At 28.5% G+C, this 20,326-nt stretch overlaps 3 protein-coding genes across 6 annotated transcripts; 2 read left to right on the top strand and 1 right to left on the bottom strand.

The window, feature by feature from the left end:
* Positions 1-1,279: 1,279 nt before the first annotated feature.
* Positions 1,280-3,254, bottom strand: LOC145195363 (zinc finger protein 593-like). Its single transcript, XM_080073197.2, has 3 exons — positions 2,971-3,254; positions 1,900-1,962; positions 1,280-1,706 (listed from the first exon to the last, which is right to left on the bottom strand). Exons 1-3 carry the CDS (start codon positions 3,171-3,173, stop codon positions 1,520-1,522), a joined length of 453 nt encoding a protein of 150 aa, XP_079929323.2. The 5' UTR covers positions 3,174-3,254; the 3' UTR covers positions 1,280-1,519.
* Positions 3,255-3,506: 252 nt separating this feature from the next.
* LOC145193385 (KH domain-containing, RNA-binding, signal transduction-associated protein 2-like) lies at positions 3,507-14,049 on the top strand. Of its 2 annotated transcripts, none has more exons than XM_090077952.1 (9): positions 3,507-3,829; positions 5,163-5,347; positions 5,900-6,016; positions 9,146-9,292; positions 9,374-9,581; positions 12,269-12,348; positions 12,569-12,627; positions 12,729-12,772; positions 13,335-14,049. In XM_090077952.1, exons 1-9 carry the CDS (start codon positions 3,739-3,741, stop codon positions 13,454-13,456), a joined length of 1,053 nt encoding a protein of 350 aa, XP_089934078.1. In that variant the 5' UTR covers positions 3,507-3,738; the 3' UTR covers positions 13,457-14,049. The 2 variants fall into 2 exon arrangements, with proteins under 2 accessions (XP_089934078.1, XP_079926987.2); XM_080070861.2 differs by having other exon boundaries at positions 12,272-12,348; positions 13,335-13,823.
* Positions 14,050-14,263: 214 nt separating this feature from the next.
* Positions 14,264-19,218, top strand: LOC149892579 (uncharacterized). 3 transcript variants are annotated; one of them, XM_090077949.1, is made up of 4 exons: positions 14,264-14,376; positions 14,586-14,638; positions 15,085-15,269; positions 16,225-19,218. In XM_090077949.1, exons 3-4 carry the CDS (start codon positions 15,260-15,262, stop codon positions 18,948-18,950), a joined length of 2,736 nt encoding a protein of 911 aa, XP_089934075.1. In that variant the 5' UTR covers positions 14,264-14,376; positions 14,586-14,638; positions 15,085-15,259; the 3' UTR covers positions 18,951-19,218. The 3 variants fall into 3 exon arrangements, with proteins under 3 accessions (XP_089934075.1, XP_089934076.1, XP_089934077.1); XM_090077950.1 differs by lacking the exon at positions 14,264-14,376 and having other exon boundaries at positions 14,586-14,637; XM_090077951.1 differs by lacking the exons at positions 14,264-14,376; positions 14,586-14,638 and having other exon boundaries at positions 14,993-15,269; positions 15,403-19,218.
* Positions 19,219-20,326: the final 1,108 nt, after the last annotated feature.

The following is a 20,326-nucleotide window of genomic DNA, read 5'->3' as shown; positions in this document are numbered from 1 at the left end:
TCTTGTCTCTGCTTTTTTGAATGGTGCACTTGTCGAGTTTTTTATCTGAAGTTTTACTGAAGCCAACCTCACATTACTTAAATTGATTTTACTGTTTGGCCTCATCGTCTCGCTTTACTTTAGTTTTCATTAGTTTACATTCTTCGAACACCTAAGATGTACTAAGACACTGATCTTTAACTCTCAGAATGTTGACTCTTGTTTTTGTTTTTTTTTGTGGGTGTCAACATGTTGGCGAGTCTTTGAAATGTTGCAACATTTGATACGTTTGAGTTAAACTGGTCACTGGTGATGTTAAAACTTGAAGTTTGCGAGTTTTATGCTGACTGATATTATATGAGATGAGGAGGATGATGAATCAGGCTTGAAGGAAGATGATAAAAGAGACTGAGGTGGTACTTAAATTTCTAGAACAATTTGTAATTTTGCTTGATACCTTCTGCCAGTTTTTTAAATCAAGCGATTATTTGTTTGGGTGTAAATGCTTCAACGGAGCTAAAACGTTTTGCTTGCAGTGACTAAAACTTTTTTTTGCTAAATTTTTGAAAACTTGTAGCTGCATAAAACTCTGTACGTTATTTACGTCAAACTCGTTTGTTGCGACAGCATACACCTACGTCTAACAATTGGAGCATGTGGGACGAATGAGTTATTCAACATATCAACCTGATGTTAATGTCAATGGAAATACGTGTAATATCGTAAATAACATCCATGACGTGTCTGCCCAATACTAAAATGTGAATCTAAAAATTTGACCAAACTTATTACCTAAAATCAATTTAGATGCTGGTTTAATTTTTTTTTTTTTACGAGGGTGAGAATTTTAAAATTTGCTATGACACAAAATAAGTTTTTAAAATATTATTTACACCATTAGATAGAAGAGAAACTTCTCTACGAAAACAGTGCCGCTCCATTTTACACAAAGTTTAAAGAACTCGATATTAAATGACCAATAAATTTTATCTTTCTCATCATTTCTAATTCATCCTTCTAATTAATTATCGCTGGTTCCAAAAAGATTGTTGATGACATTATCAATATCACTTGACAACTTTTCTTCACAAGGTGAAAACACTCAAAAATTCTTTTTTCAAAGAAAAAAAAAAGTGGACTTTGAATTAAAACTTATAAATTGAATATTTTAGTCCAATCATTAAAATTTCATTTCGTTCACTTCTACAGGAATTTATTACAACACTTTATTTCACTGGAGTAGTACAAAACAAACCCATGTGAACTTGTACTTATTATCTATAAAAAATACAATATCAAATAAGTAACAATATTTATTTGCAAAACATTTACATACATGCATTTACATCACATGTACACCAACGCGAATATTATGAGAAACACTTATACTAAACTTGCTTCATTTGAGAGATGGAAAATTCCATGTTAAAAATGATTTTTTCTTTGTAGTTTTCTTTTATATGTTGAAAAAGAAATTTAAATGTCAAAGATTTTATATTTACTTTAAACAACACTTTTCATGTTTTTACAAAAAAAAAAATCAACTTATATTCAAGTCTTCCATCTCTTGTGAAGTTTTCAACAAAGAAGCAGGTGGCACTAAAAGTTCATTATACAAAGTTTTTTCACCAATTGGTTTAACATTTGGATTAACTGTGTAAGATCCCATTCCAGCAGCCATTTGAGATTCAGCTGCAGAATATGGTTTTTCTTTCATTACCCGTAACCTAAAGATTAATCAATGCTCATGATTTCTCTTCAATTAGTTTAATTATTTTGCCTTTCAATTACATTACTTATAACTTAGTTGAGCAAAAAAATTCATTCACACCATTTTAACCTAAGGGTGATTTTTAAAAAGTAAAGTGTTTTCAAACAACACACAAAAACAAGTTATAAAACAAACCCAAAAGAAATCACCGTTTTTTATGATTCTTTGTCTTTTTGTGTTCTAATAAAGTTTTGCCATCCATAAAATATCTCCTATGAGTTGGTAGCAAAAATTAAGCAGAAATTAATGTTAAACCAAAAGATAAAAATTAGAAACCATAAAAGTCTACTATCATAAGGTATTGAAATAACAATTAAACATACGATAAACATAAAACAGTAAAAAAAAATCATGATATCAAGCAGCAACATAATGATCATTACAGAATTATTATAAAAAAATTATTCTTTAAATACTTAGCATGGAAAAGCTTTAATTATATTTATCTTATACTTTTTAACTTTATACAGTGACATAATAAAACAGAATATTGTTATTGATACCAGTTCATAAGTGGACATAAACTAATAACCTTATTTTTTATAGCAACAGTGATTTGCACTTGTCTTCCTGTATACCTAGTCCCAATAGATTTTTATTTTATTTGGTCCCTGAGCAATCCCATAGAAGATGTGACATTTGCTGATGAGAGGCTTGGCAATAGGTAATTTCTTTGCAACTTAATTTAAGTGATTTGCCTGATAAATGAAAGAGGGTGATTGCCTCTAATAACAATTATCTTGTATTTGTATTGTATTAAACAAATAGTCCCAAAATCAAGAGAACTTTCTGATATAATACATCTCAATAACTTAATATTAACATATAATACATCTCAGTATCTTAATACTGACGCATAGATGTGAGAACTCATATCTATGCATTGATATTAAGATACTGAGATGTATTATATGTTAATATTAAGATATTGAGATGTATTATTTGTTAATATGTTAAAATCTGAATGTCAGGCACTATTGGTAATCAGGCGTTATTTGGAATAAACTGTATGGAACATTCAGTTGGTGATAATAAACAATTAAGCAAAACTGAGCATTTAAGAACGTGAATACAAGTTAGATAAGGAAAAAAATTGAGTTAAAAAAATTTCAAGCTATACATGACCATTTCAAAAGTTCATAGTTACAAAGGATATCATTTTAAAGTTTTTAAGGCTTCAAATCGTTAGGCAAAATTAAGTGTTCAGAAAATTAACATACGCGCAAAACAAACAGTAGAATTGTCCATCTCCAGGCAAATCTGGGTCTATTTTTTGATGAAGTATGTTGTCTTTTTTGAAAGGAATTAGGTCAATTTCATCATGTATTTGATCAACGTCTTTTGTCCTATTTCGTGTTCTATGACTTTTTTTAATGTCTTTAATGTTTTTGTGAGAGCGTTTTTTTCTTTGCGGCTTACCCATCTCTTTCAGATGAACCTCATGGATGATAATATAAGACTCGATTACTTGATCGGTTAATGTTTATTTTTTCTCTGAAGTTTAACGGAGGAAGTGCCGATAAGGAGCAAACATTTTATACAGAAAGTCTAGTTTGGAAATAATCAGGAGTCAATTTTTTGAAGTTAAAACTAGACCTAGAAAGTGTTAATAATATTTAAATAGACAACATATGAAGTCTTTAACTTTGCGACAAATAATAATTAAAAATAAAAGTTTAATGTCCAAGTTGACTTTCATTCCAAAAAAAGTACGTGAGAAAGAAAATTATAAAAGAGGAAGCTCAAGATAAATTCTATTGGAAGTTCAAGAAGCTTCTGCAGAACTTTTAAATCAGATTTTAACGTCAGTCTGAAAATTATAAAAGCATTGTTTCTTAAGCATAATTTAGATTACGCTTGCTTCAAGGTTGAAATGTGATCTGGTTTCTACAAATTCACGGCTTTTCTCCGTTCTATGCTGACTTAATGAAATTGAGGTGAGTGGAGAAATTTACGCCACATTGAGCACAATCGCCAATAGTCTTGAAATGTCTGACACCTACCTCCAAGAGCTTTTGGAAGAAAAAGATTTATTGAATCCTGAAACTCATCCTCATTCAATTAGGTTATTGGAAGATGGTAATCTATTTACATGTATTAAAAAGTTGTCTTAATTAAAAATCAAAATTATAATTTTCCAAGTTATATAAGTTGTTACTTGCTAAAGTAATAATCCCAAATGCTTTGTATTGTCATAAAAACATCGAAAAAAAAAAACCGTATATTCTCCTGATTTAGAAAAAATATTAAGATTTAGTCATAGTATTTAAGTATGCATTGGTGTGTTAATTCTGAATAAGAATATTCTGCCACAGTTTTTATAATCCATTAAATCTTTCACTGTCAACCTGACTGTTTGTACCCTAAGCATCTAACTCCTGAGGTTAAAAAAAATCATAATGCACCTTATATACAGTTGTGTTCCCATATGGGATTTCTTTATTTCAATCAAATTTTTTTCCTACTCAAAAATGTATATCATGAGTGAATTATATACTGTTTTTACAACAGGAAACAATTATTTTCCCCTCAAAAAAAAAAGTTTTTCAAAGTTTTGGAGTTCAGTCATTAAGACTGAACTTGGGTGGTGTCAAAACTCCAAGTATTCATGTTTTGATAGATTTAAATTTTACACTTTTTTTTTTGTTACCAAATTTGTTATAAATAAACTATTAATGTTCAGATTAAAGATGACTGTGTAATAATGAAAATATAAGTTAATTTAAGTGTTTTTTTTTTTTGCAGTGTTCCCATATGGGAAAATTTAGAAGTAAAAAGGTAAACAATTTAATCTTGGAAAATAATTAAACCAATTTTTAATTGACAATGATTGCACAATCAATAGTACAACCTGATACTAACATTACAAAACTAATTAACTGTTAAATACTAATTATTTGTGTCTGGTTCTTCTTTTAAAAATCAAAAAAATTGAACACAAATTTTACTCTCCCCATAAAACAATCCATAGTAGAAAACATTTCTTAAAACTAATTTTTATTCTTCTCTAAAATGCTCATTCAAAGCTGTATGGATAGGTAGTCTGTTTCAAATAAAAGTGGAATAAGTTTTAATGTATCAATATAAAAAGAACTAATTTTTGATATTTCAAGATTCTCGTATGTCTTTTCTCACCATGATTATTATTGTAATCATCTTATCAATGTGTAATCATGTATCATCTGTAATCATCATGTATAAGTAGTGTTAATAGTAATCATAGTAGGTTTTCTTTGTCACTAATTGTCAATGAAGCTTAGAGTCATGTTATTTGCATGGTATTTAGTTTTCCAGTGGTTTTATTTTCTCCTAGGAAGAAAATTACAAATTGTACTTGTTTCTGTTTTTAATCTTCAAAGTTTTCTAAAGGTTCAGTCAATCAAAAGGAAGTTGTAAATTTTTTTTTTTTCAGAGGTGTTGAGGGTAACAGGAAAAACTGCTGAAACAACTTCTGAATACATGTCAACTCAAGAAAATGAGGCTGAACCATCTAACAATCGTAAACCTCGTTATAAGTCTTACACTGGAGCTGTTGTTAATGAAGAGGTTGTCAAACTTACAGAAAAAGTTGTTGTTCCTGTGAAAGAATATCCTAAGGTATTAAATGTTTCTGTATGCTGCATGAAGAATTAGAATTTAGGAAAATAGATTTAAAAACATGTTGCTTTCTTAAAAGTATCTGATTAATTTCAGAATTTATCCTCCTAAGTACATAGTTTTTAACTATCAAATATAATAAAAGTCACAATTTTTTTTTTTTAGAAGTAGGGCAGACAGAGTCTCGTAATAAACAGAATGAGACAAGTTTAAAAAATTTAAATATTTGTTTTAAAAAGTCTACCTTTTTTTTTTTTTCTTGTAAAAATATCATTACTAAAAATGATATATTCTCTTTTTAGTAATGATATTTTTACAAGAAACTAGTGCCATTCTTTTGTTTAGAATTTGGTTAATGATAGCTTGCTTTTTTTTAAATTTCACAATTTTAAGAGCCTCTCTAGGGTATAATATGTAAACAAAAACTGTTCTCTGCTTATTTATGTATAAATATATTTATTTATGTAAATAAACTTAGACTATTTTACTAAATAAAAATAATTAGGCAGTGTTATAATGTACATTAAGGTTGCTTCTTTTTTTTTTTCATAGTTCAACTTCGTAGGAAAATTACTTGGGCCTCGTGGTAATACTTTAAAACGCCTTCAGCAAGCAACACAAACTAGAATGTCAGTTTTAGGTCGTGGGTCAACAAGAGACAAAGTTAAGGTTGGTTATAACTCCTTATATTATTTATTATTGTGACTGTAACAATTGGTTGTTAATTATCACTTTACAGACTAAACATGTCACTTTACAGACTAAAAATTATCACTTTACAGACAAAATAATAGCTTTATGCTATTATATAAATGGCATGTTTAACTTATTTTTATTTGTGTCTTATGAGAAATTCAAAACAAATGGTTTTTCAGATATTGCAGGTTTAAGTTTTGATCTGGGTTCTTAAAAAAAAAAAAATAAACAGTTTTAAGTTTATTCTTTATTATTCAAAAGTCTTCAATAGGTCTAGCTTTTATCAGGTTTACAATATTCCTAAATATATTAATTTTTTCAATATGTACTACGTAATTCTCAATCATGATATCCAATTTGTTTTTAGAACAATATAAACTTGTAACATTCAGACTAAAATTTATAATTGTAGTCTGAATGTTATCACAAAAAACGTCAGGGTAAAAAAATAGCACCAGAGATGATCGGTGAAATCTTAGATCATTTAATTTCTAATTATTTATTTTGATTTAAGTATACAATATAAGTAAATAAAACCTTTTTACATTAGATATTTTACATACAGTGTTTAGTGAACCTCTAATTCATAATCTTTCAATCTTTTTCAAAACAGTATGCCTTGAATTACAAGTAACAACTGCTTTTATGAGTTGTTATTTGTAATTCAAGATATTGATTTAAACATTGATAATGTTGCAAATCTGTCAATCTTTTTATTTTTCTAAAAGTATGGCCAGTTCAAAAAGTACTAGGAGCAAAAACAATATTTGGTTAATAAGATATCCATCTGAATCTATTTCTGCTGCTGGTCTTCATTCTAGCCAAGGTGTCATAAAAAAATTTCTTTTATTCACAAATTGCAAAAACTAGCTACCAATAAAATTACTCGTCAAGTTTATGATCAGCTTTTGCCACTTTGAGTTAAATCTTGACTGTCTGTTTCTTTAAAAAGACTTTATCATCCAGAAAACTAAGGATCTGTTTAATCAATAAAGTTTTTTTAACAAAGCATCAGATAAGAAATAATGTAAAAGATCAGTTGAATAAAAAGCAATTCAAAGAGAAGCTGTGTAATCTTTTTAATATCAGTAATTGAAACATTTTGATGAAAATGAAGAAGACAATTTCTTAAGTTGCAACAGGACTCATCTTTGAACATTTTAACTCTAGGAATTAAAATCTTTTACTTATTGGAATGTGCTTTGACACCACTGCATCCAATACTGGATGTCTCAATGATGCTTGTATTATATTGGATATTGCACTTGGATGCAACCTTTGGTGGATAGTGGGCAGACATGTTTAAAATACTGGAAGCAGAAATTTTTAACGTTTCTTTTGGGTCATCCTCTGGACCAGAATTGAATCAAGCACTACCAGTATTGCAACCAATCCCTTGGATTATGGTTTCAGGTTCTATCAACGATATTAAAGATTAACTTGTTTAAAATAGTTTGTGAGAAAATTACTGGTTTCTCTCTCACTGTATTGATAGTAGGAATAGTTTCTCTCTCACTGTATTGATAGTAGGAATAGAAAGTCAAGCTGCTAGAGTGCAACTTATTCCAAGTGTTCTGTACACACCAAAAACATCCAAACTTTGAATTTTATCTATGCATGATATGCACCATGATAATGAATGGGATAATGCTCACTGTTTTTTGTCATTAAAAGTGTCAATAAATTGTTATAGGTTTGTACCAAATAAAGTTCCATTCAATGGCTAACCTTTAATAGCATCAAATGAGTTCTTCATTTGCATAGTATGATGATACCTAAAAAATGTTTTCCTTATCTATTACTGAATCCCAAATTATTCCTAAATAGATTGATCTCCTGTACAGTGATAGATCACTTTAAAACAATTCTTTAGCCTTTTTATGCTTTTCATTAAATTAAAATTACCTCTAGTAGCAAGTTTAATAACTTGTGTGTTGATTTCCATTATAAAATTTCCATTATAATCTGTCTTAGAGAAATGGATACTAGAGCTGAAGTGAATTGGCGTAATGCTTTACTTGCTATAACATATCCTTTAACTTTTCTACTATTGTAATGTTTTCCTGACAGAATGGTAAATTTCTTGTAAAAGTCAGTCAATTTTTATAATTTAAAGCTATTTTAAATCAAGCATGTTTTATACATTTTTTTTTCATTTTCCTTATAATATGGTCTTAAGTTTCATGTTTTATTTTTACATTTATTTTGCTATCTAATCTTTTTGAAAGTTTTGATTGTTTCAAGGGGAACTTATTTTAACTGGATTTTATGCAGAAAGCTGTGAATGAAAGGAAACAGCTAAACTCTGATCTCAGCAAATTGTGATGAGTTTTTAATGTAATTGATAGCCACTTTTTACATTGAATGAAAAAAGGAGATGAAGGCTAAGCCAGCAAATGTAAATTTTTTGCTGCATCAACTATGGTTTTTTTTCACTTTATTTTTAAGTTATTTATAGAAAGAATGCAGAATTTCTAAATTTCTTTTGATTGTTGTTTGTTTTTTTGAACTGAAAATATATTTCTAGTCTTTATTTTAGTTTAACAGCATTAAATATGAAAAAAAAAATCTGTTTGAATAAATTATAAAAAAAATATGGTTTAAAATTACTCTCAAAATTTAGTGAATACCTACTATTTGTATCATGCTTTATAATTCTGTTACTCAATGTAACCTTACATTTATTTGTTACCATTTTGTAACCTTATTTAACATTTATATTTATTAAGAATAATTTACAGAAAAACAGCTTTTGGTATGTGGATGGGATGTTACATAATTTTTTTTTTATTATTGCTATCATTATTAATGATAAAAAATTTAAATGTAATGCATCATCAAAAAAAAAAAAAAAAAAAAAACTAAAAAACTAACTTTAAAGAAGGACATCATATTAATTGTAGCCTCAACAAAATGAGTTAAGATTTTAAGTGAACCACAAAATAATGGAGTTGTTTAGAAAGATAATTAAAATAAATACAGGATAATTTAGGATAAGTGCTTAATAAAGTTGAATAAATGTACAATAAACTAGCTTTTTTATAAAATCTATTGTAATTGAATTTGTATAAGATTGCACAACCTGATATATTTTTAAAATAGGAAGAGGAATTAAGAAGCAGCGGTGAAGCAAAGTATGAACATTTGAAAGAACCTTTGCATGTACTTATTGAAGTTGAAGGCCCAAAAAGTGAAGCTCATGCAAGGCTAGCTGCAGCTTTAGCTGAAATCAAGAAGTATATGGTTCCAGTGAGTAATATTTGTATTTATACAAACTGTCCTAAAAGTTTAAATTCTTGTTATTTAATCAGCTTTTCCGTTTGTATTTAGGAAAATGATGAAATACGTCAAGAACAGATGAGAGAAATGGCTCTATTAAGTAATATTAATCCAGATGTTGCAACTCTGGGCACTACTGTAATAGCTGGTGGGCGTGGAAGAGGCTTTCCTCCTGCGCCAATTGTTAGAGTTGGTATTCCTCCCCCTGGTGCCATAATACTAAATGGATCCCCATCTTTGGGCTTTCGTGGAAGACAAGGTTTTTTTTAACTTAAAGATTTTTTTTAACTTTTAAGCTTGATTTATAAACATAAGATGTTGAGTCTGCAGTAAGAAACATCTTTAAAGATAATCAGCTAAACATTTTACAAAAATAAAAAGCTGAATACAAAGTTTGATAAAATGCAAATTGCATATTGTAATAAAAACTCAAGTTAACAACCATATGATTTTTAGTGACAGTTTTTCATTTGAAGATTAGTAAATTTCCCTTTGAAAAATTAAACTGCTAAAACTTATGGTAAAAAAATGGCATTTCAGTTAGTGCCACATTATCATCAATTTCAATAGCTAAGTTATGTACATATTTTCTTAAGTAAAGTATTAAACAAAATGATGTTTATTACATCAACCTTAAGAATGGTTTTTTTTTACTTGTTGTGATTTAGAAAAGTAAATAACTCTTTAATTTAAATTTTGCACAATTTAATTATTTATAAAAAGAAAAGTATTAATCTTTATTAGTAATTTACATAAATTTTAATGATTTTAATATAATAGAAGTGAAATTAAATTACTTATTCCTTTAGTTATTGTAGCTTTGTGTGTAAATGTAATTTAAAAACTAAAAGTTTACTTTAAAAAAAGTGTATTTTTAACTATATGACTGTGTAAATTAATTTACTAAATAAGTTTTAAAATTGCAAAAAATTTAAGAGTTCAAGCTGATAGATGCCTTAAAATGCACTACAAAACATTTGACCTTAAAATACAGATAGAACACCTCTTCCTGCATCATGTAAACTGAGTCAAAAAGCTATTCCTAGTCAATGTTAAGTTAAGCAAATTTTTCATATAGTGATATTCAAAGATAATAAGGTATTTCTTACTTATATAGTTTAAGGCCAGTCTCTGTAAATTTTGGGTTTGTTTCATTTATCTGAGGGTGGCATAAAATTGTGTTGTTCAGATCCCGCAGGATTTTTCTAAACGTTTTTAATAAAGCGGTGACTAAAAAAGTCCGATAAGAAAGTTTTCTAATTTTTTGAGTATATATCATGAGTACATAACATGTTATGAGGTAGTATATAATATAATGATTTATAACAAACCACATTATTTATTATTCAAATCTTGAATACTTATTTGCTATAGATTTTTTAAATTGGATGTAAATCGTGTTAGTGTATTTTACAAAATTAGTGCTCAATGTTGAGAGCAGAACATTAAAAATAGAAAGTGCTCAATGTCCTTAAAGAACAAGAAAATAGAAAGACTTCTTAATGATTCTGAAAAAAGAGAAACTGGCAGCATATATATACACACATACATATACACACATATACATATACATATACATATACATATACATATATATATATATATATATATATATATATATATATATATATATATATATATATATATATATATATATATATATATATATATATATATATATATATATATATATATATATATATATATATATTTGTATATTTATATATATATTTATATATATATATATTTGTATATTTATATATATATTTATATATATATATATAATATCTAAACAATATCTAGATAATCTAGATAATATTTAAATAAACAAAAAATTAATAAATCAATTGACTGACTGGATGATTATTGTTAAAACAAAATAAATAAAAAAATATGATAAATTAAATAATGATAATCAATACAAATCAAATCCTATTTAAAAAATTTATTACTAGAATTTAAACTATTACTCCAATAATATCGCAAAGGTTTTTCCAATTCATTTTGATGTATATAAGCATTCGACTATTACCATAATCTTTAAACTTATTTAGCTGCTTTTAACAAATTTATGTAAATTACTTGTTAATTCAACTAATGTCCGTGCATTTGTTGTCATTGATTTATAATGTACTTCAAATAATCATAATTTTACTACAAAAGAATTTGATAAATTGATTTCTATTTCTTCCAAATAAATTGGTTAAATTCGTTTTGTCAACAGTCTACTAAAGACTATTGCTGATTTTATTTATTTTTAATCTAAACCTTTTTCTTTCTCGCAGTATTTTCATTCTTGTTAAGTAAACTTTTTCTTTTTCTTCATTTTCTCCAGTTTTATTTATCTTTACTATACAAATTAAACATGCTATCAGTCAAATTTCAATGTGATGTCAGATTTTCTACCCTACCTTCTGAATCAAAGTATGAAAAAACAATACAATATCGATGTCTTTTAGCTTGTAGATAACTAGAAAAGTTGTGCTTAACAATTTAAACCCTTATTTTTTGAAACATTCATCTTTAAGTTTAAGGATAATATGCATCATCCACCATATTTTTGTCAATTTTATTTTTTTTCAACTTAGCCCAACTTTTGCTAAGTATTATTCAGCTTAGACAACAAATTTTCAAAAACAGTTTTTTTTAAAAAGAAGTTATAGAAGGTAGGATGAACTACCATAAAAATTTGGACTGGCCTTAAATCACCTGAGTAGTATTACTTAATCTAAAAAAAAAAAATTTTATATACTAATAATAAAAAATTTAGAAGTATTTCTTAGTGAACTGTTAAGGTTGATAGCAATCTATCTTCAAAGTAAATCTTATTAAAAGCAAAAGAATAATAAATAGTAAGCAAAGTTAAACATAATCAAACAATAATAAATAATTATTAAACAATAGAAAATAGTAAGTAATTAGTTATTGTTTTATGTCTCTTTTAAGCAGTTTCTAGAGTGATGACTCGTGGCGGTCGTAGGTCACTTTCAATCCCAAGACATGCCTCTCCTGCCCCTGATCGATATGTGAGACTTAAAAATTATTATTTAGTGATAATATAGATAATATAAGTTAAATAATGTTAAAGGTCCTCAGACTTAATACTTGTAGCTTAGTGTTTTAATTGTAGCTTATTGTTTTTTAATTGTAGCTCAGTGTTTTGATTGTCCTTTAACTTTTTTTAAGTTGTTCTTTGTTTTTGCTATGTAAAAATTTTTTTTTAACACTATGACTTTTCTTTGTTAGGCATATGATGCTTATGACACAACTTATGATGCATCTTATGAGGGTTATCCAGATAGTGGGTAAGTCCACAGCTCAATAAACTGTATGAAAAATTTATTGTAAATATTAATTTTTTTAAAAATCATTTGCTAAATAAAAACATACAAGTTTTTTATTTAAGGGAAGCTGTATATTATGAATACCCTGATGAATATTTACCTACTGGTAAGTTACCAATATGGAGGTTTCTACTAATTTGATCAAATTAACTAAGTTATATAATATTTTACCTCAAGAAATATCTTCAGTTTTCAACATAATTTTTAAAAAACTGTTGTTGAACAGTTTTTTAGCATTTGTATTAAAAGCTGAGAATATTTCTTAAGTTAAAAAAAAAGACTTTTTATTGCTAAATTTCATTGTTTTTGCATTTAAATTTAAATATCTTTTAATTATTAAAAATGTTTAATCAGAATAAAATATTGTTATGCAAATTTGATAAGTCTATATCATAAAGTTGTATTCTTTAAGCCAGTATTTATAAAGCTACTTGGCTACTAAATTTTCTATCTTCCATTGTGATATGGTTTTGATTAGCTTCAAAAATGTTAAAAGGATATCCAAAATAAGTTTTTGAAAATTAAAAATTATTTACTGCTTTTATAAAAAGCTAAATGTGATTTAAAGCTTTTTTTTAAAAAAAAAACCTGTAAATTTCATTCGCTAATTGGTACTATTTAACTTTAAAATTTTTCTTAAACTATCAAAGCTAACATTAACATTCCAGGTTCAACTGGTAGTAAGCGACCTTCAGGTGGTGCCACTACTAGCTTCATAACAAAGAAATACAGACCTGGTGAAAATTATGGCGATGTGATGTATCCAAAACAAGATGCTGATCCTTATTGATTTTTTTAAATTGCACTGAATTCAAAGCCAGAGCTTTTTAAAATCCAAAGAGTTCTAACATAATTACTATAACGAATGGAATATTTCATTGAGGAAGTCAGTGTAAAGACTTTATTTTTATACTTTGTGGCGCTTTAGATTTCTGTTTCAACAATTAGAAAGCTTTTAATTATAATTAAAGTTTTAAAATTAAACCATTTTTATTTCCATTTTTAAAATTTAAAGATAAACGTTAAGAATGCAATATTTTAACATTAATCTTAGATGTATTATTTTTATTTTCACGTTTCTTTAAGCTGAAGTATGTAATATTTTTGAATATATTTTTTTCTGTCTTAAGATTATTTTGCTTTATAGTTATCTGAAACTTGTTTTTTCTTTTTGTTACTCCGTTTTTGTTTTTGTTTTTTGTGTTTTTTTTTGTTTGTTTTTTTTTTTCAAGAAAGGAAATGCAAAAATCATGGAATCTTTAACATTAAAATGCAATCATATACTTTTATGCAGTTGAAATGAGTTACTTTATATCTTAAACATTCTTAAAACAGTTTTTTAAAAGATTTTCAAGAAACTATGTTAGCTACTCTGAGGAGTAATTGATGTTTAATGATTCTAACAATCTCCTTCTAAAAGCTTGAAGCATTCTAAGAGCGAATAACAACAAACAAAACTTCTAAACTTTTTTAATATTTAAATTTTGTTTAATTTTATTTTCAATAAATTATAAACATTTTTTATTTAATATTATTTAAATATTTTAAAGAAAATATTACAAAAAGTTATACGCAATCAAATAAATGCAAAACTGTTTTTCATACAGGAAATAAAACATTTTATGGGCTTGGTTAACTTTATCAAACTTTATTTCTTTTTATAGATGAATCATAAAATATTAATATGTAAACAATTAAAACTACTGACAGGTAAGTTTAAAAAAATACTCTTAATTAACGTAACACTAACTCTTTAAACATATCAAAAATGTTTGTATTTTTAACATGGTTAATTTGTTTATTTTATTTTTCTAAATCTTGTAATTCCATTAGAACAAGAAGTGAATGTCCCTAATAGTGACTTAAAAGAACTTAGTGTAAACCTTATTGTGTCTAACAAAATCTTTAATTCTTTTTAGAAGTCACAGCTTCACTTTGGAATGATTTGGACCTAAGATGAGAAGCTATAAAGTTATGATATAGCCTTTGTCATTCTTTTTTGCATCACCAATAACTTATACTTAAAAATTTATACTTCAAAAGTTTTATTTCACTGTTTTAATTAATCAAGTTTTTGCTTAAAGTTCTAAAGAAATAATTAGATTACTTTCGATGTGGATAGTGGTTGCCAAATTTTTAGCGTTACAAGAGTCAATTCAGAAATTCATAATCATTGATGAGATAACCTAATCTAACCTTAAGCTTAACCCAAAGCCTTAACTTCAACAGAGAAACCTTGACCATTACAGTGATGGCAAGCTTGATAGATATTTTCTTAGAACATAGGCATAAAAGCATATGTTCAATTTAACAAGCGTGATATTCTGTTAAAAGAAAAAGATTCATAGATTTCTAATGATTTGATGTTATTTTAATTGATCACGGTTATAATTGTATTTTTCTCATTTTTGTTTTTAGGCATGTCAAAACGCCATTCATTTAGGTGTGCAATATTCTCATGAAAAGAACTTTCATATGCTAAGAAGCACTTACAAAAGACTGAATGAAAATTATTAAGTTGGGTCATGAACGTTCTTCACAGAATAAGTGTTTTCAGAATATATGATGTTGTGGGAATTATCCGGCATTAAATATGAATCGAGGTAGGTTTTTCAGTTTCAGCATCAGTTTTTCATCATTCGGTTTCAGCATCCGTCTTTATTTGCTATGACTAAGTTGCAGTAACCTCGAAAGTTGAATAAACTTATTATCCTTGTATACGAAAACTTTTTTCAGGTGTAAAAATCCCTCTGAAACCCAGCAAGTGTTTATGGTAGTGTAAAACGTCATACAATTTTATTTTACGTCTTTTTCGAATTATTTTACACAGCGGCAAAGAACATCGAGAAGTTTTATAATCCAGTATGAACTTTTTGATTCCCAGATGCTGTACAGATTCGTTTGAAGTAACTTGAATTGTTAAGTGTATAACAGCAACCAAAAGTCAATCAGCAAATATTTTACAACAGACAAAATGACATTCACGTTAAGTTCTCTTTCTCCTCATCATTGTTAAAAGTAAAGCAGTGTTCTTATCGAACTTTCAGAAAAGAAAATGATGCAAATCTGAACTACTTTATTAACGTTGGTTTGTGGCGGCATGTAAAATGTGATTTGAACTTAAAATTCTATTATCAGCGATCACTTTTTAGTCCTGGTATTGCTAATGTATATTTCGTTTAAGGAAATTTCCGTTTTAAAACAACGGTTCGCTTTAAATATAACGTTAACTTACAGAGAGTCTTCCGATAAAGAAATTTGAACATGCGGCGTCTTCAATTTCTTGCGGCTTACAAATTATGTTGTTTTGGAAGTGAACCGAGTTTTTTATTTCTGATTAATTTCCATTTGCTAAACGATACTTGACATAAATCACACTCATTTAGCTTAGGCCTTAAATGATTTTAATATTGTTTCAATGCAGAAAAGTTCATAGTTTTACGTTTTTAATTTTTTTTCTTTTTTTGTTTTGTTTTTAATGATGTTTAGAAGCGATAGCTGCTCATCTAAACATGAAAGCAAGTTATTTTATTCGGTTCTTTTACGATTGTTGTTTAGGCGTAACTATAATGAGAAATCATCGAAGTCTATGTTCGAATTACGATTCAGATAATAGAAATAACCTTCGAAGCCGTGAAAGTAGCAAAAAGTCGCGTTGTGAATCTTATGATTCCTACTATCGTTCTAGAAAATCAAACAGTCCAATTGTAAATAATTTCTCAGAAACAACAAACTACCCGAAAGAGATCCCCTTTAATTCACTTCAATCACATCAAACAATTATTAGTCGAGACCTCTCACAAGATAATGATCTTGCTGGACAAGTTCATGAATTAGAAGCCGGGCGTAGTTTTTGCCGAGAAGATATTTCAGGTGTTAAATACACTGCGCGTGCTGTAAAGATGGATCCCGTATATATCAATTATGGGGCTTCGGTTGATACTGTTCAGGCTGGTTACGGGGAATCTAAAAAATATGTTTATTGTAAGAATGATACAACTATTTATCAAGATGAACATTTAAACGAAGGAGAATGCAATAAGTCATACAAAAGTGAAAAATATTTTCAGTCAGAATATTATACTCCCTCAGACTCAGGAAGCCAACAAAAATGGCAGCATTTAGTTGATAGAAAATCGTTAATCGATAACAGACACACTTCTGAAGAAAACTTTCGCATTACAGTAAAGAATGATCTGATTAAAAAAGGTTCAGATTTTCGTGATGTCTCTTTAAGAATGGATGGTAAATACCGTTGTAGTCCACATTCTCCGAGTATTACAATGGATAGTGGTATAGACCGTAGTAGTTTACGATATTCTTCAGATATTGATTCAGATTTTCTTCAGAGTAAAGACGTTTTTATGAATTATGTTCAAGACAGTGAAAAAAGTATTTGTAGTACTCGTGCTAAGAGTTCGCATGATGATCGAAGCGACAACTTTAGTATTGATGAAGAATCTTATTCGTATCGTTGTTACGAAAGCGATTTTAGTCGTGATGATAATCTTGTTGAACACTCAGATGTAAAGAGACCTTTATTAATTGAAACTCGTTCTTCCCCAAAAAAGGAGCGGGTTTTTTATGAAAAAGATCATGAAACTTATTCTCGTGACTATAAGAATATTTTAAATTCTTATGACAGAAATTCAACTGGCTTTAATTACAATACGTCTAACTCTCCTTTGATGTACGAGAAAAGTCAGATACTTAATCGTGACACTGATATATATGTCAGAGATCATAACCCCGTGAAACGTCTGCACAATGAGGAAAATTTAAATTACGATGAATTACGAGATTACGTACTACGAAAAGGTTTAAATAGTTCAGTTGAAGATGCCAAACGAGCTCTTAACATCAAAGATATCAGAAAGATATTCGATATTATTGAACGATTCACTAATGAAAGAGATTTGAGTATTGGTTTAGAGGACGGAAGGAAGGTAATTGACGATGAAAAAAGTGCGATGCAATATGCTGAAGATAAAACTGACTATCGAGATAGAATAAATCAAAATGCACGTTCAAGGAATCGCTCTAATTCTGATATAACAGAGGAATATAGGATCCATCAACTTAAAACCGCTAAAGAAAAATCTTACTTTTGTTATGAAAATTTATCTGAACAAGGGAGTCGTGATTTTTTGCTCGCTCCTAAAGAGGAATTAAATATCAAAAATGAAAGAAGTATACATCATAGAGTGGATCATTCTAACCAAGATAGCTTACGTGAAAATGGTAAATCAAGAAAATCTGAGTATCTGTTAGATGAATTATATGGAAAGGACAGAAGTTGTAGGCGAGGTCAATCAGAGAGTTCTTACCAAGATAGCCTAATTGAATACGATAATGTTAAAGAGTTTCAAAGGTGCAATCTAAATAAACCTGAGTACCGGTTGGATGAATCACTCTTAACAAGAAAAAATCATAGTAACATCGCTCGATCACAGCGTTCTGAAGTTAGGAAAGGTGAAGAGAATCTAAATAAAAGGATAGAGCGCCGACCTTCAAGTCGAAACTATGAAAATCGTTGTGATCGAAAAAGTAGTATCGAGGCCATGCTTATTGAGGCAGGCGATAAAGCCGTGTCTCAAAAGGATGTCCTTCCGATGCCATTGTTAATACATGCGCTGCCTACACCCAACACTAGGATCCCAATTCAGCACATATTTCCTGTTGTTCAACCATTTTATTATCCGCGGTTTTCTTTTATCTCAAATAATCTAGTAACGCGAAATTCTAAATCAGAAGCAAAACATTATAATAATAGTCTTAGCGAAATCTTTAATCAAGCCATCTATCCTAGTCCTACTTCTAGTCCTCTTTTTTCTTTTAATGTCAAAAGTCCGGTTACAAAATCAAGCGACCTTAAAAAGTTCATAAGTGAGTCGCGACTTTCCGAAAAATCTAAGAGAGGCTCGAGTAGCTGTGCCATAAAAAAAGCAGATGAACAACTGAAAAGAAAGTCAAACAGATGTGTTACTGAAAATCAAAAAACGTCATCAGACTTAAAAACTGATTCTACTAACTGCAATTCGCAACAGACTTCGTCTGATAAAAAGTCTAAGAGGCGCTTTCCAAAGTGGTTCGATAAAGATTGCCGTGAATTATATATTAAGCGGAAGAAACTAAGCTTAATACTTGAACGATCTCGTGCGAGTAACAGCGAAAAGAACAAAAAACATGTCTCAGCTATCGAACATCAGTTGTGTCAAGTGAAGAAATTATTATCTGCTAAAATAAAAAAACTGAAGAGTAAAAAAGAAAATTTTAGAAATTAAAAATAAAGACGTTAAATAAACTTTTAAACATTCAACGTTAAACTTGAAGTTTTGTTAAAATGCTGCACTTGACTTTTATGTGTGACACCTTGATTGCTTTTATGCTTTTATAGTAATGCAGAAAATTATTTTTGAAAAGCATAACAGAAATAACCTGAAGCTCGTTATTGTTGAACTGTTGATGGCTTCTTGAAATTTTTTTTGTATGATTGTAATTTGATTATTTTTTCTAAGCTTCCCAATAAAAACATTTTTTGTGTTTTAAAAACAGAATTTTTCTGCGACTCCAAAAATGGTTATTTGCTGTATTGGTTAACTTAATAATGGTTCTCTACTGTATTGATTTTTAGTCTACTCAGTCTACTGTATTGACTCGTACAAGTTCGTAATAGAATTTTTGTCGATTCTTCTATCAAAACTCTTTCTTTTAGTAATTTCGGTGGTGGATATCGACTTAAATTATTTTCATGCACCACAAAGGTTCAATAATATTAAGATCAGGCGATTGTAGTGGCCAGAGAAGATGAGTTACTTCCTCAAAATGTTCATCATGCGATTTTGAGATTACTTTTAGCGGTGTGGATTTTAGGGCATCCTCATCCCAGAGTATTGGGTTACCTTCCGGGATTCCATTTCAAAGATCATTGGATGGATTTGATCCGATAAAACAGTGGTGATTTTGCCACCAAGGAAACTATTGCAAGCGCTGATTTCCATGATATCGCTCCCCAGATCATCACAGATCCTTATCCGTGTTTCACACTAGCAAAAAGGCAGTTGGATTAATATGCTTCTTTAGGCTGCTTCCACACGTAAACTCGAGCGGTGGTCGGAAGTAATGTAAATGACAATCTATTTGAGAATCTAACGATCAAAACAAATCAATTTTGTTTTGATTAGATCGGTATATGTTCCGCAATTTTGTTATGGTTCGGTCCGTGTGCTTTTAAGCAAATTTGGCCTACCGACGCGAAGATTAAACCATACTAAACGTAAAATATGCGGCAAAACCATTTTCATTAAAATAAAGATGTATTAAATGCTTTTTATACACATTATTGTATAGTAAGGGTGGCGTTTTTTTTGTAAAGATAAATTCTTAGATTAATATTATATATAAGATTATGCTGTTGTTTGATGATGTAAGGGATTAGGAATTGAGAGAGGTATAAGTTTAGGGTTATGTGGAAGGGGTATTTGGAAGGTTGGGATCGAGGTTGATGGTTCTGGGATTAATTGTTTCGGAAAGGCTAAGATTTAATCTAAAAGGTTAAGGTGCTGTTTGCTGTCCTCAGTAAATTTTATTATATAATACATTTTAATAATCGTTCTGTTAGTGTGCAATGGTTAGTACTCTTTTATTCATTACGCTTATA

The sequence above is a fragment of the Hydra viridissima genome, unplaced genomic scaffold (genome assembly GCF_058129835.1).
Source record: "Hydra viridissima isolate aposymbiotic clone 2 unplaced genomic scaffold, HvirCarnegie_v1 scaffold_2, whole genome shotgun sequence".
Classification (NCBI taxonomy): Eukaryota; Metazoa; Cnidaria; class Hydrozoa; order Anthoathecata; family Hydridae; genus Hydra; species Hydra viridissima.
This window is presented reverse-complemented; position numbering and strand designations above follow the sequence as displayed.

Excerpts from the sequence above, each read along its gene's own strand:
- LOC145195363 (XM_080073197.2), bottom strand. The coding sequence starts at position 3,173 with ATGGGTAAGCCGCAAAGAAAAAAACGCTCTCACAAAAACATTAAAGAC. Across the intron at positions 1,963-2,970 it reads TTCTACTGTTTGTTTTGCGC|GAGATATTTTATGGATGGCA; the intron begins GTATGTTAATTT and ends ACCAACTCATAG. Across the intron at positions 1,707-1,899 it reads ACAAAGAATCATAAAAAACG|GTTACGGGTAATGAAAGAAA; the intron begins GTGATTTCTTTT and ends ATTAATCTTTAG.
- LOC149892579 (XM_090077951.1), top strand. The coding sequence starts at position 16,179 with ATGAAAGCAAGTTATTTTATTCGGTTCTTTTACGATTGTTGTTTAGGC.
- LOC145193385 (XM_090077952.1), top strand. The coding sequence starts at position 3,739 with ATGTCTGACACCTACCTCCAAGAGCTTTTGGAAGAAAAAGATTTATTG. Across the intron at positions 5,348-5,899 it reads CTGTGAAAGAATATCCTAAG|TTCAACTTCGTAGGAAAATT; the intron begins GTATTAAATGTT and ends TTTTTTTCATAG. Across the intron at positions 9,293-9,373 it reads TCAAGAAGTATATGGTTCCA|GAAAATGATGAAATACGTCA; the intron begins GTGAGTAATATT and ends GTTTGTATTTAG.